Source organism: Callorhinchus milii, unplaced genomic scaffold, assembly GCF_018977255.1.
Source record: "Callorhinchus milii isolate IMCB2004 unplaced genomic scaffold, IMCB_Cmil_1.0 Scaffold25, whole genome shotgun sequence".
Taxonomy (NCBI): Eukaryota; Metazoa; Chordata; class Chondrichthyes; order Chimaeriformes; family Callorhinchidae; genus Callorhinchus; species Callorhinchus milii.
The window spans coordinates 7,433,517-7,447,068 of record NW_024704766.1 but is presented as its reverse complement, the minus strand read 5'-3'; the positions used below and the strand labels follow the sequence as shown (position 1 = coordinate 7,447,068).

General features: G+C 50.2%; 2 protein-coding genes across 4 annotated transcripts in view; both read right to left on the bottom strand.

Annotated features, from left to right (window-relative positions):
• dixdc1b (DIX domain containing 1b) overlaps nucleotides 1-13,552 on the bottom strand; it is a 94,345-nt gene that overhangs the window by 24,082 nt on the left and 56,711 nt on the right. The window lies entirely within an intron of this gene.
• LOC121850782 (dihydrolipoyllysine-residue acetyltransferase component of pyruvate dehydrogenase complex, mitochondrial-like) lies at nucleotides 4,566-11,657 on the bottom strand. 2 transcript variants are annotated; one of them, XM_042343927.1, is made up of 4 exons: nucleotides 11,595-11,657; nucleotides 6,686-6,787; nucleotides 5,504-5,628; nucleotides 4,566-4,800 (listed from the first exon to the last, which is right to left on the bottom strand). In XM_042343927.1, exons 2-4 carry the CDS (start codon nucleotides 6,758-6,760, stop codon nucleotides 4,590-4,592), a joined length of 411 nt encoding a protein of 136 aa, XP_042199861.1. In that variant the 5' UTR covers nucleotides 6,761-6,787; nucleotides 11,595-11,657; the 3' UTR covers nucleotides 4,566-4,589. The 2 variants fall into 2 exon arrangements, with proteins under 2 accessions (XP_042199861.1, XP_042199860.1); XM_042343926.1 differs by lacking the exon at nucleotides 11,595-11,657 and adding an exon at nucleotides 11,058-11,434.

The following is a 13,552-nucleotide window of genomic DNA, read 5'->3' as shown; positions in this document are numbered from 1 at the left end:
ATAATGTGTCCCATCCACCTGACCGCTCGCTCCCGGTCCCCGCGTGCGCACTATGGCTGCCGCTTGACCCGAGCCCCTCACCCCCTCCTCCCTCCCCTCCTCTCTCCCCAAACCCTCCCCCTCTGCATCTCTCCCGCTCTCTCCTCCTCTCTCTCCGTCCCTCTCGCTTCTATCCCCACTTGACCCTCCCACAACCTCCCTCTGTCCAGCCTGGGAATCCTCCGCCCGGCTCACCGTGGCACTCGGCGTTGGCTGTCCAGCAGCAGCCACACCGACTGCCCCATTCCCCACCACACTCGCCAGCCACCCCGGACACAGACCCGGGGAGCCAACCTCTCCTCCCTCATCCCCATTCCCCCACCCCTGCCTCACAACCTGGACCCCCCCCCTCCCACACACCCTTCTGTCAACCGCTCCCTCCACATCGGACTGCAAAATGTCCGCTCCCTCTGCAACAAGGCCCTGGTCATCAACGATCTCATCCTTGATGAGAACGTTGATATCATGGCCTTAACGAAAACCTGGCTCACCCCAGGCGACACCTTCCCCCTCACGGAGGCCACGCCACCCGGCTACACCTCCCACCACATCCCCGCCCCAACCGCCGTGGCGGTGGTGTTGCCCTTATCTCAAGGACACCACTTGCCCTATCCCCCTACTCCTCTGGCTCTTTCCCCTCTTTGAGCACCTCACCCTCTCCCACCCCTCCTTCCTCTCCCTCAAAATCCTCCTCCTCTACCGGCCCCCTAAAACCTCTCCCACCTTCATCTCTGATATTTCAACACTCCTCACATCTCTCTGCCTCTGCTCTGATCGCCTCATCATCCTGGGCGACTTTAACCTGCACTTCACCCCCTCCTGCTCCATCTCCTCAGACTTCTCTTCCCTGCTCTCCTCACTCAACCTCTCCCTCCACATCAAACTCCCCCACTCACAGTCACGGCCACCCACTCGATTGGTGATCACCCGGGGCCTCAGTGTCTCGGATGTCACTATTACCGACAAGGCCATCTCCGACCACCACTTCATCTCCTTCACCACCTCCACCCCCTCCCCACCTCCACCAGACCCACCACCATCTTCTACCGCCCTTGGAAGAAGTTACCCACAATCCCTAACCGATGCCTTGGAGTCCTCTGAACTCCTCTCCCTCTGGCCTTCAACCCTCACCGACCCCTCTTCTCTCACCCTCCTCCACAACACCCTCTCCTCCACACTCGATACTCTTGCCCCATCACTTCCCGTACTGTCTCCTACTCTCGCTCCTCCCCCTGGTTCACCACCCACCTCCGCTCACTGAAGAGCCAGGTGCGGGCCGCTGAACGCACCTGTGTCAAATCTGGCCTAACGGTCCACCGACAAATCTGGCTGGACCTCCTCAAAATTACCGCTCCACTCTAGCCTCGGCCAAGTCGTCCTTCTACTCCAGGATAATCCTGGAGGCGAAGAACAACCCCAGGCTACTGTTTTCCACCACATCCCGACTCCTCCGTCCCCCCGCCACCCCGCGCAGGTCATCTCCTCCAACCTTCACTGCGAGGAGATGCTGGATTTCCTTGAATCCAAGATCAAGGGAATCCGCTCCGCGGTCACTTCCCCTCCAACATCCACCCACCACCCACTACCCACTCCTTCCCTCCCACACTCCGACTCCTACCCATCCTCCCCTACACACCTTCGTACCCGTTTCCCCACCCTCTGTCACCAAACTCATCCTATCCCTGAAACCCACCACCTGCTCCCTTGACCCCATCCCCACTCCACTCCTTATCTCCCAGCTCCACCTCCTTGCCCCACATATCACAGACATCGTCAACCTGTCCCTCTCCTCTGGCTCTGTTCCCATTCCCTTAAAAACTGCCACCATCACTCCCACCTTAAAAAAACCCTCCCTTGATGCGTCGCAGCTATCAAGCTACCGGCCCATCTCCAACCTCCCCTTCCTGTCCAAGGTCCTGGAACGAGTTGTCGCCTCCCAGCTGCGCTCTTTCCTCTCCACCCATTCACTATTCGAACCCCTTCAGTCGGGTTTCCGTGCTGCCCATAGCACAGAAACTGCCCTGGTCAAGGTCACCAATGACATCCTGACCATCTGTGACCAGGGCTCCCTCTGCCTCCTCGTCCTCCTCGACCTATCGGCAGCATTCGATACGGTCGACCACGCTATCCTCCTCCACCGCTTGTCCTCCCACCTCAACCTTCAAGGCCCTGTCCTTGAGTGGTTTAGGTCGTACCTCTCCCACCGTCTTCACTTTGTCTCCACAAATGGTTTTTCCTCCACCCCCGCACTGTCTCGTGCGGTGTCCCTCAGGGCTCTGTCCTCGGTCCCCTCCTCTTCACCCTCTATATGCTCCCCCTGTGGTGACATCATCCGCAGACATGGGGTTAACTTCCACATGTATGCGGATGACACCCAACTCTACCTTTCCTCCTCTACCCTCAACTCCACGACCACCGATGTCCTGACAGCTGTCTGTCCGACATCGAGTCCTGGACGAGAGACAACTTTCTTCAGCTCAACGTGCGCAAAACTGAGGCCCTCCTGATTGGCTTACGTCAGCGCCTCCGCACCTCAGGCGCTGACACCATCAGCATCCAAGGCTGCACTCTCCACCTCTCAAAGCCATCAGGAACCTCGGGTTCTGTTCGACCCTGAGCTGTCCTTTCTCCCTCATATCCGCGCCACAACTGGCACCGCCTTCCATCACCTCCGGAACATCGCCAGACTACGGCACTACCTCACCCCTCACGCGGCTGAAACTCTGGTCCACGCCTTTATCACCTCAAGGCTGGACTATGGGAACTCTCTCCTCGCCGGCCTTCCCGGCCCTCCCTCCACACTGCAGGTCATTCAGAACTCTGCAGCTCGTGTACTGTCCCGCACCAGACACCGGACCACATCACTCCCACCCTCACCGTCGCTCACCTCCACTGCTCCCCATCCCCCAGAGGATCGAATTCAAGATCCTCATCCTCACCTACAAGGCCATTCCCGGCCTCACTCCCTCCTACCTCTCCGACCTACTATCCCCCTACCTATCTGCCCGTACCCTCCGTTCCTCTGGCTCCGATCTGTTCCACATCCCCCGCCCTAACCGCCCTACCATCGGTGGCCGGGCCTTCAGCCTCTCAGCCCCGAGGCTCTGGAACTCTATCCCCCAGTGCCTTCGCCGCCTCCTCCCTTTCCTCCTTCAAGGCCGGTCTCTAGACCTTTCTCTTTGACCGAGCCTTCAGCTCCCCTCTCGACTCTCTACCCCCTCCTCACTCCCTCCCTTCCCTCCCCTCACCCTGACCATTTCCCCAATGCTCGGGTCCTGATCCAACTGTACAGTGCCTTGGGACGTCCTCCCGACGTGAAAGGCGCTCAATAAATGGAATCTTGTTGTTGTTGTTGTTGATCAACCCTACTCCTCCGCTCTCCCCCCAGAGCCCTGATCAATCCCACTCCCCCCTCAGAGCGCTGCAAACTTGTTCTCCCCAAATAATTATCAACTTCTCTCTTAAAAGTTGTTATGGAATCGGTTCCCATCAGCCTTTCAGGTAATGCATTCCAGATCCCAACAACTCGCTGTGTGAAAACATTTCTCCTCCCCTTCCCTCCCCTCTGTTTCTTTTAACAACTATTGTGGAGTCCTGTAGCTCAGTGGTTAGAGCACTCGCTTTGCAAGCGAGAGACCTGAGTTCAATTCCAGGCAGAGGGCGAAACCTTGGGCAAGTTTCCTTACTCCACACAGAGCCTAATAATAATCCCTCCAAAAAACCAAAAACAATAATTAAATTGGTCATTTTCAATCTATGACTGTTTGTGGGACATTGCTGTGCGCAATTGGCTGCCGCGTTCGCCCACAAATATACAGTCAACTCACTTTACAGTATATTCTGTGAAGCGCTTTGGGACGTCCTCCCGACGTGAAAAGCGCTATATCAAATGCAAGGATTATTATTATTATTATTTTAAATCGATGTCCTCGGGTTACCGACCCCCCCCGCCCCGCGGGAATATTTTCTCCTTCTTCACCCTATCGAATCCCCTCATCATTTTGAAAACTTCTATCAAGTCTCCTCTTAACCTTCTCTGCTCTGAGGAAAATAATCCCAGTTTCTCTCGCCTCTCCTGATAATTGAAGTCCCTCATTCCTAGTACTATCCTGGTCAATCTCCTTTGCACCTTCTCCAATGCCTTGATACCTTTCCTAAAGTGTGGGGTCCAGAACTGAACACAGTCTCTAACTGAGGTTTAACCAGTGTTTCATGAAGGTTTATCATAAATGCAACGACTATTAACATTGTTATTTCAATACATTTCCTAGGTGTGGTATAATCCAATATAAAAGTAATACAAAGAGGAGCAGTTTAGGAACCAAGTTTTGCGGAAATATAATCTGAAGCTTCAAAATAGTAAATTAGTCTTACTGTAGGGAGTGTGAACTGAGCGGAAATATAATCTGAAGCTACGAAATTAATTCCCACTTTGCATCCATTTAACCTTCAGCTTGCAATGTTTGCAAAAAAATTTGGTTCTCTGTTGATACGGAGACCCTGAACAGCCGTTCACATCTGTTAACTTCAGTGAGAGAAACCATTTTGATTTAGTCGCTTGATTCAAAACGGGTAATTTTGTACACCCCAATTTTTTTCTCTCTCCCTTTGCTTACCTTCAGGTGACTAGGGTAGGAACTGCCTGGAGGCTTGGCTGTGGGGGGAGGAGTACTCGGGGGGGTGGGCCCTGCTGAGGGGGCAGAGACTGCGGCTGCAGCATCGCTGGCAGTGTAATCCTGAAAAGCTGCGATGTGCTCAGGCCTGGGGAATAAGAGGAACAGCACCTGCTTAGGTTTCGCCCACAAAACACACTTTACAACCCAATAAAGTAGTCGTGAACATCCCCCAGTTTGAGCTGAATTTCGCCACAAAATGTACAGTCAATTCACTTTACAGTATATTCTGTGATTGTGTTTGAGACGTCTCAACAACATGATAAGGTGCTGTAGCAAATGCAAGATTATTATTATTAGCTGATCTCAGGGAGGGAGGCTAATAATTGGCCTCTGGCCGGGGTTAGAAATGAGCCAGGCTTTCAACGGGACAGAGATAGAATGTTAGTTCTTTGCGCTCAAATCCCTTTGTGGTCTCTCCCCATCCCACCTCTGCGACTTCCTCCTCCTCCAACCTTATTGACCACCCCCCCCCACCGCCCCCACCTCCAACCAGCTAACACTGACCTGCTTTGTGTCCCTGCCTACCCATCCCACCATTGGTGGGTGAGATTTCAACCATTCTGCCCCCGATTACTGGAACACCATCCTGGAGTCCCTCCGCCTCACCCCCTCCATCCCCACCTTTAAAGCTGACCTTAAGAACTTTCTTTTCAACGGGCCCCCATTTCCACAGCTACCCTACTCCGAGCTCCTAATCGCCTCTGTGAAGTGCTTTCAAACAGCCTCCCGACACGAAAGGTGCTGTATAACTATAAAAATGTTGTTCTTTAAAAGTTTGCCCTGCTTACTTTTCAACTGTGATGCAGATAACTGTACCAAGGGGCACATCCCGAGTCCCTGCTGGTATCAGGATTTTTGCCATGTAGCATTCCTCCAGACACTCAAAGCCAACTGTTGCTTTGTCAGTTTCCACCTGTTGAAAAAGGATAGACTTTACCACTGCACAAATACATCCTCAGTAATTGAGAACCGCCCTGCGATCTGTCCTGCAAAAATGACAGTATCAAGTTCAATGTTACTACAACTTTCCCACAATTAAAGGAGCCAACAGGCATTCTGGCAATATTTTTACAGAAATAAGCAACTACTTCTATTTTACAATAGAATATTTTACGATAGAATATTTTACGATAGAATATTTTACAATACTCATTTGCAATTAACACAACTCTCGTTAAACCTTTTGACAAGAAGCATAGATTATCTTGGAATGGTTACAGTGCGGCTGAACTTCTCAGGCCGCTCAAACAATCAGTGCATCAAGCCAGTACTCTTACAATGTAGTTATTCATGCACTCAGTGACGCTGCCCCACTTAAGGGTGCTAAATAAATGTAAATTGTCGTCGTTGTTGGGTGAATCTATTCTGTTCTGGCGACATTTTGAGAACCACATTTAATATGGCAAGTTGATTTGAAGGAGCCAGAAAGATTTAATGGTTACCTTGGCTACTATATTTTTCACCCATAAAATATACAATATATTCTGTGAAGCTCTTTGAAATGTCTTGAAGACGCGATAAGGCACTATATCCTGTAGCAATACAGCGTGGCGTCTGTAGCTCAGCGAGAGGACCTGGGTTTGATTCCCGGCCGGGTGGAACCTTGGGCAAGTTTCCTTACTCCACACACCTGATAATCCCTCGTGAAAAAAATTAATAAATTGGTCACTTCAATCCATGACTGTTTGTGGGACAGATGCTGCTGTGCGCAATTGGCTGCCGTGTTTCGTCCGTACATATACAGTCAATTCGCTTTACAATATATTGTGTGAAGCGCTTTGAGACGTCTAGAAGACATGGAAAGTGCTATATCAAATGCAAGGATTATTATTATTATTAAATGCAAGGATTTTTACTCGAGCAGCTGCCAAACAAGTTTCAGCCATAGAAAAGAACATCCAATTCTGAGCTGCACAGACTTCTGCTCAGGAAACATCCTCCAGTGCATATAAAACAGGGTATCACAGTACCTCAGCTATCAAGTCTCCCTCATTTATCTTTTCTCCTTCCTCCTTCTCCCACCGAGCTATAGTCCCCATCTGCATTGTGGGCGACAGAGCTGGCAATGGCACCTATGACCAGAGAAGTAACAATGACAGTCAATTATATTTTCTTTGTCCTTGTGATACAGTAACACAGTAATAGATAGAGGGTTAGATGTCAAAATACATACATACATATATACATCAACTAGTGCCATGACAATGCTGGTTTACTAATGATTATTTTTTACAACTTTCCATCATGTGAGAGGAGCAACAGGAGAAAATATAAACTCTAAAAAGAGTTTAAAGGTTTAAAGAGTTTAAAATTAATACTGGATCGTGTCGCCCCCGGACATGCGTTATACCTGTAACAGTAAATAAAACTTTATAGCACATCACTAACAAGTTTGCAAGAATCAAGTATGGAAAGAAAAGAGTTCAGGATAAAAGAGGACCGCGTAGAGGCAGTGAACTTTTCTAGGCCTTAGTCTCCTGTAAAATTCAAACGCTACTTGATAATGACAATTTTCTTTGCTGTAAGGAAACAAAGCTACTGTGCTCAGCACCTCTCCATCAATACCGATCAGCAGCTTGCTGCTTTCTGTCAAAGGATGTGTCCAGCTACTCAATGCACCAAGCCAGCACGACAATGTACATAGTGTTCACAAAATCCTGTTACCAACACCACACCAACGTGTTTTTTTTCTTACAATTAAGCTTTATTTCTGTTGCAGATGAGTCGTGTTTAGCAATGTCTGATGTAACTTCCTTCTCACTCCATCCATGTTACATTAAATAAATTAACAATAATTCAGTTTACAGTATATTCTGTGAAGCACTTTGAGAAGTCTCGAAGACGTGATAAGGTGCTATATCAAAAAGAAGCAAGGATTATTATGATTAAACACTTGCACTGAATACAATTAAGCACTTCTAAATAAAACTCTCATCATTCTTTCAGTTGTTGGTCAGTGAACTGTATAAAAAAAGCATGGGGTAAGAGGACTTTGGAAATATTTGGAAGATTTGGGGTGATTTAATTTAATGGTAGACAATTCATGTGCACATGACCATGACCACAGGTTGCTCTTACACTGGACATCCTTGACATCTCTAAAAGCAAATAAAACTTTATAGCACATCACTGAACAAATCTGTATATAAAAAAAATCAATTCCACATAGAAATTAAGTAAATGATGTATTTCAATGTTGAATTCAACATACATATTGAAGACAAAAACAGAAGTCGCTGGGAACACTCAGCATGGACCTGAAACGTGGACTCACTTTCCTTTCTCCATAGATGCTGCCTGACCTGCTCAGCGCTCCCAGCGACGTCTGTTTTTGTTTCAGATTTCCAGTATCTAACAGTATTTTGCGTTTTGTTTATACATATTGAAGAGTTGAACACTTTGAAGGTTCGAAGACTTAAGCTCGCAACACAGACCAAGATCCACAGCAGTACCCAGGGTGGTTGAGAGGTTTGTCAGATGAGAATATCTCGGCGTCTTCTAGTAATTCTGACAGGTGCTATACATCCATCCAACTCCCATTCCCTAAGCTCTTTCCGTGTGCCCTCTAATACCCTTCCTCCACATGTGCTTGTGCAATTCTCATTCTCTTTTAAATGTCGCCAATTGACTCTGCTCTAACCTCAGTCCACACCCTGACAACAGCCTGGGAGACTTTCTTCCAAAACTTCTCCTATTTACTCCCTAGTCACGATCTTGAATTCATGCCCTCTGGTTCTCGAATTTTATACCAGTGGAACAAGTTTTTTCATGATTAATTCTTCCCTTATCCTAATATGTCTATCATATCACTCTTCAACCTTTCCACTTCAACACGAACAATCCTAACCTCTCTAGCCTCATGGTTATATCGAGGTTTCGGATGAAAATGGCCCATCAGCATATTTCATTGCATCCTTCCAGAATCCACACCCCATCATCCTCCCAATAAAGAATCAGCATTTTTTTAAAAAAAAACAAGTTTCAGTGTCCTGGCTACAACCACTCTGCCTGGGAATCTTTTTCTGGTCATATAATAATAATCCTTGCATTTGATATAGCGCTTTTCACGTCTTCGAGACATCTCAAATAGCTTCACAGAATATACTGTAAAGTGAATTGACTGTATATGTGTGGGCGAAATGCGGAAACCAATTGTGCACAGCAGCGTTCCACAGACAGTGGTGGATTGAGTGACCAAATAATTTTTTTTCTTGAGGGATTTTTATCAGGCGTGTGGAGTAAGGAAACTTGCCCAAGGTTTGCCCAGGCGTGAATCGAACCTCTCGCTTGTGAGGCGAGTGCTCAAACCACTGAACTGCAGGTCTCCACAGGACTTTTCAGTGAGTAAGTTTCTCCTCCTCACTGAAAAGATCCCACCTTCCCAGTGTCTGTCCTGAAATTGCCCTTTGCAACTCTAATTGTTCTGGGTTGACTTTATCAATCCTGTATACCTCTACAAGGTTGTCTCCTTGCGAGAGCGAAGGGCTCTTGGCTTCTCTGATCGTTGTTCAGAGCTCATTCCTCAGACAGTGGATCATCCTCTCCACTCAGGCAGCCCCATTATTTCACAGAGACCAGAGCTGATATGAGACAGCAGGTGAGGTCTGACCAGAAACAGACACGGTGTGCACCAAGTGCAGTCTGATCGTCACTGAATGTCTCAGTGCTTCGCAGGATTCACAAGCCTTAAAGAGGTATGGGGAAAGCAGGTCGGTGGGATTGAAAGAAGAGCTTGCTGTTAAGATTCCGAGACACCATCCTGCGTGAAAAGTGCTATATAAATGCAAGTTGTTGTTGGTGATAGCCGTCACGCATCAAACAATAAATTATATTTATACAATGTCTTTCATGTCAGGAGGAGGTCCCAAGGCCCTGGAGAGTTGAGGGTTTCCACCCAAGCTGGGGGTTGGAGTCATTAGGGATGGAGCGAGTGGGAAGATGTCCAAAGGCAAAAGTCAAAGAGGAAGGTCTTGAGACAGGCTTTGAAGGAGGCAAAGGACAGGGCTCCTTCTGTGTTGGAGTTTGAACGATTTAACGCATGACGCGGTTTGTGTGAAGCGCTCCGAAATGGTGCCGCTGTGAAGGCCGCTATATAAAGACAAGTTGTTTTTGTGGGACACCTACAAAATATATATTCAATTCTCTTCACGGTATATCCTGAGACGCCTCGAAGATGAGATAAGGTACTGTACAAAATGCAAGGATTATTATTATTTATTATAATAATAATCATCTAAATCATATATGAACCCGAGTCCCATTCGGTCACTTAAATCGATGGCTGTTGTGCGCAATCAGCTGCTGCGTTTCACCCACAAATATACAGTCAATTCACTTGGCAGTATATTCTGTGAAGCGCTTTGAGACCTCTTGAAGACGTGATAAGTGCCATATCAAATGCAACGATTATTATTTATTATTATTAAAACCACTCAAGATTTCTTTGCACAAGTCATATCAATCTTCTCCTGACGCACATTGCAACACAAAATACACAGTGACTCCACTTTACAGTGTCCCCTGTGAAGCGCATTGAGATGTCGTGACGATGTGATAACAACAACAACAAATTACACTTGTATCAACAACAACAAATCCCCGGCACTCCCCTCCCTCCCTCCCTCCCTCCCTCTCCGACCTCCTCACTCCCCAATCCACCACCCGGTCAGCGCCTCCGCTCGACCGGCCCCGGCCTCCTGCTCGTCCCCCGCGCCCTCCGCCCCCACCATTGGAGGTCGTTCTCTCAGCCACTGCGCCCCGAATCTCTGGAATGCTCTCCCTCGGACTCTCCGCCGCACCCCACCGCCCCCTCTCCCCTTCCTCCACGTCCCGCTTGAAAAGCCTTCTGTTCGACCCCCCCCACCCCCACCCCCGCCCCCCGGCTCGGAGTCAGGCTCCGCCCCTGTTAAGCGCTCTGAGACGCTGCCCTGCGCTGGGGCGGGGGGGGCGGCACTGGGTAAGTGCAAGTTGTCGCCACCGCCGTATCACGCCCTTCACATCGGAAAAGACGTCCCAATCCCCGTCCCCCCCCCACCCCCATCCCCCCCCCCCCATCCCCATCCCCCCCCCCCCATCCCCCCCCACCCCCGTCCCCCTCTCTCGCTCTCTCTGTGTCCCCCTCCCCGCCCTGAGGTCACTGAGGAGCGGAGCGGTGCGGGGGGGGGGGGGGGGGGGTGAGGCACTATGTCAAGTGCGAGGATTATTATAATTGTTATTAATAGTGTTATATTATCGGAGCGGAGGGGCCTGGGAAGGCCAGACTGGACCAGACTAGGCCCAGGCCTCGGGTTGTCCTGCCTCCTGACCCCCCCACTCCACCCCCCAGAGCCCCCTGAAGCTCACCAGCTGGTGCGGGGGCAAACTGTACCATCTCCTGGCCGAGGCCGCGGGGCCCTGCAGCCCCGCTCTGTGCAGCCACAGCTGCCGTGTAGGCCTCAGGCCTCCCGGGGCGGCTGTCCTGCTCCTGCAGCCGGTCACCGAGTAGCGGCGCCGGGCCTGACAGCTCACCCCGCGGTACCGGCCTCTCAGCAACGACTGGCCCACGCACTGCCTCAGCCTGGCCGCCTGGCGCAGCATGTTTGCCTCTGGCCCTGGGCCTGAGCCTCGGCCTGGCCTGGCGCGGTGTCTCGGCTCTCGCTTCTCCTCAGTGACCTCCAGGCGGAGGTGACAAACACAGAAGGAGGGAGAGAGGGTCGCAGGTTGTTAGGCGGGTGGGCGGATGCAGCGGCGGCGGAAGTGACGGAGTGGCGCAGCGGGTAGCGCGCCCGCCCCCGGGGCCAGAGAGCGACTGAGAGTCGGACAGCGGTACGAATCTCACCCTCACCCGAGACCCACTCACACTGCCCCCAACCCAGTGACACACTGCCCAGTGGCACTCACACTCACAGCCCTGACCCTATGGGGCTCTCCCTGTCAGATCGCACCTGAAGACTTTCCTCTCTGACTGTGTCCTACTCCCCCACTCCCCCCCCACTCCCCCGCGCTCCCCCCCACTCCCCCCCACTCCCACCGCGCTCCCCCCCCCACTCCCCCACTCCCACTTTCTCCCCCACCATTCCCCCGTCCTCTCCCCCCGCTCCGCCGCTCTCCCCCCCCATAGCCCCGATCAACCCCACCCCAGCTCGAGTCTGAAATGCTGTCACTGTGCAGCGCTTTGGGACGTCCTCCCGACATGAAAGGCATTATGCAAATGTAATCTTGTTGTTGATTGTATACCAATGTACTGTGTTATATTGACATGGTGTCCTGCCTTTTCAGAACCCATTGGATGGCAACACCGCTCCCTCTGGCTCCTTCCCCCGTGAATGTTCCTTTGGAATGTCCTCAAGGCATGAAAGCGCTGTATTAATCTAAATTATACACAATAAAGGCATTGGTCTGCTTCACACACCCACCACACTCTCTCTTGGCCATTAGGCTTTCAGCAAATCTGCCCCCACTTGTTGGAACTACATCCTCTAGGAGGATGTAGTCTCTCCGTCGGAGAGACAGTCTAATCTGTCTCTCCGACTCCCTCCCTCACTCCCTCGTTTCTGGGGTCTGTCCCAAGACCTATCTATCCCGTCCCTACGCCTTTAGCTATCTTTCTCCTCACACGCCCCCGGCTCCCACTGCCCAGTGACGGTTCAGGTGCTCCGCCAAGACTGTCAGACAACTTGGGATGTTCTCGCAACATGAAAAGTGCTGCAGTCCCCGGCCTCACCCGCCCCAACATTAGCAAGCGGGCCTTCAGCCTCTCTGCCCCCACCCTCTGGAACTCCATCCCACAGTGCCACTTTACCCCCTTCCCTCGCCTCCTTCAAGACCCATCTCAAGACCCTCCTCTTCGACTGCGCCTTCAATCACCCTCCCCTCCCTTGCACCCAACCCCCAGCTCGTGTCCAAATCCCTGACTGTCCAGCACCTTTTGGGACATCCTCCTGATGTGAAAGACACTGTGTAAATGCCATTTGTTGTTGTTGCATAAATGTAAACCTGTCCTGCATCGTAACACAAGACCGCAAACAAAATCTTCAACATATTTTATTTAGAATGTGGCAAGTTTTTTTAAAAAAAGAAAGGACATTTGATCTTTACACAGTCAAGCCTCATCATAACAAACATCTTGGTCAGAGGGACAGCAGAATTGAGCCCCGTTTACCCCACTCGGCATATATTTATGTACAATAACAAAGCACCTCTAACAAACCTTTCTACTACCTTTTTATCTGACTTGGTTTGTTAGCTTGGTTGCAATGACTACATAGCAGCTGTTGATTTGACACTTGGTACCACTCTACATTCTTCCTGAGTGTATTCCCCACACCCCCAAATCAATCCCCTCGCAACTCTGACAAGAAAATACATCCCCCTTCTCCCCCCACACACAGAAACAAGAGCGCTACTAAAATAATAATAAAAATAATAATCCTTGCATTTGATATAGCACCTTATCACGTCTTCGAGACGTCTCAAAACGCTTCACAGAATATACTGTAAAGTGAATTGACTGTATATTTTGTGGGCGAAACGCAGCAGCCAATTGCGGACAGCAGCGTCCCACAAACAGCCGTGGATTGAGTGACCAAATTACAACTTTTTTTTTTGAAGGGATTATTACTAATTTGCAAATCAACTAACAACCAGGTTCCTACTTACTGCCAACTAAGTAAACAGGTTAGGTAAACAGGCGTGTCTGTGGGGTAAGGAAACTTGCCTAAGGTTTTGCCCTGACTGGGAATCGAACCCAGGTCACTTGTGAGGCGAGGGCTCTATTCAATAAGCTACAGGATTCCATAATTAACCTCCGAAATGGAGAGGAGGGATGGCCGGGGGTGTGGGGTGGGGGTGTGGAGAAC

Excerpts from the sequence above, each read along its gene's own strand:
- LOC121850782 (XM_042343926.1), bottom strand. The coding sequence starts at position 11,291 with ATGCTGCGCCAGGCGGCCAGGCTGAGGCAGTGCGTGGGCCAGTCGTTG. Across the intron at positions 5,629-6,685 it reads AGGGAGACTTGATAGCTGAG|GTGGAAACTGACAAAGCAAC; the intron begins GTACTGTGATAC and ends CTTTTTCAACAG. Across the intron at positions 4,801-5,503 it reads ATCTGCATCACAGTTGAAAA|GCCTGAGCACATCGCAGCTT; the intron begins GTAAGCAGGGCA and ends CTTATTCCCCAG.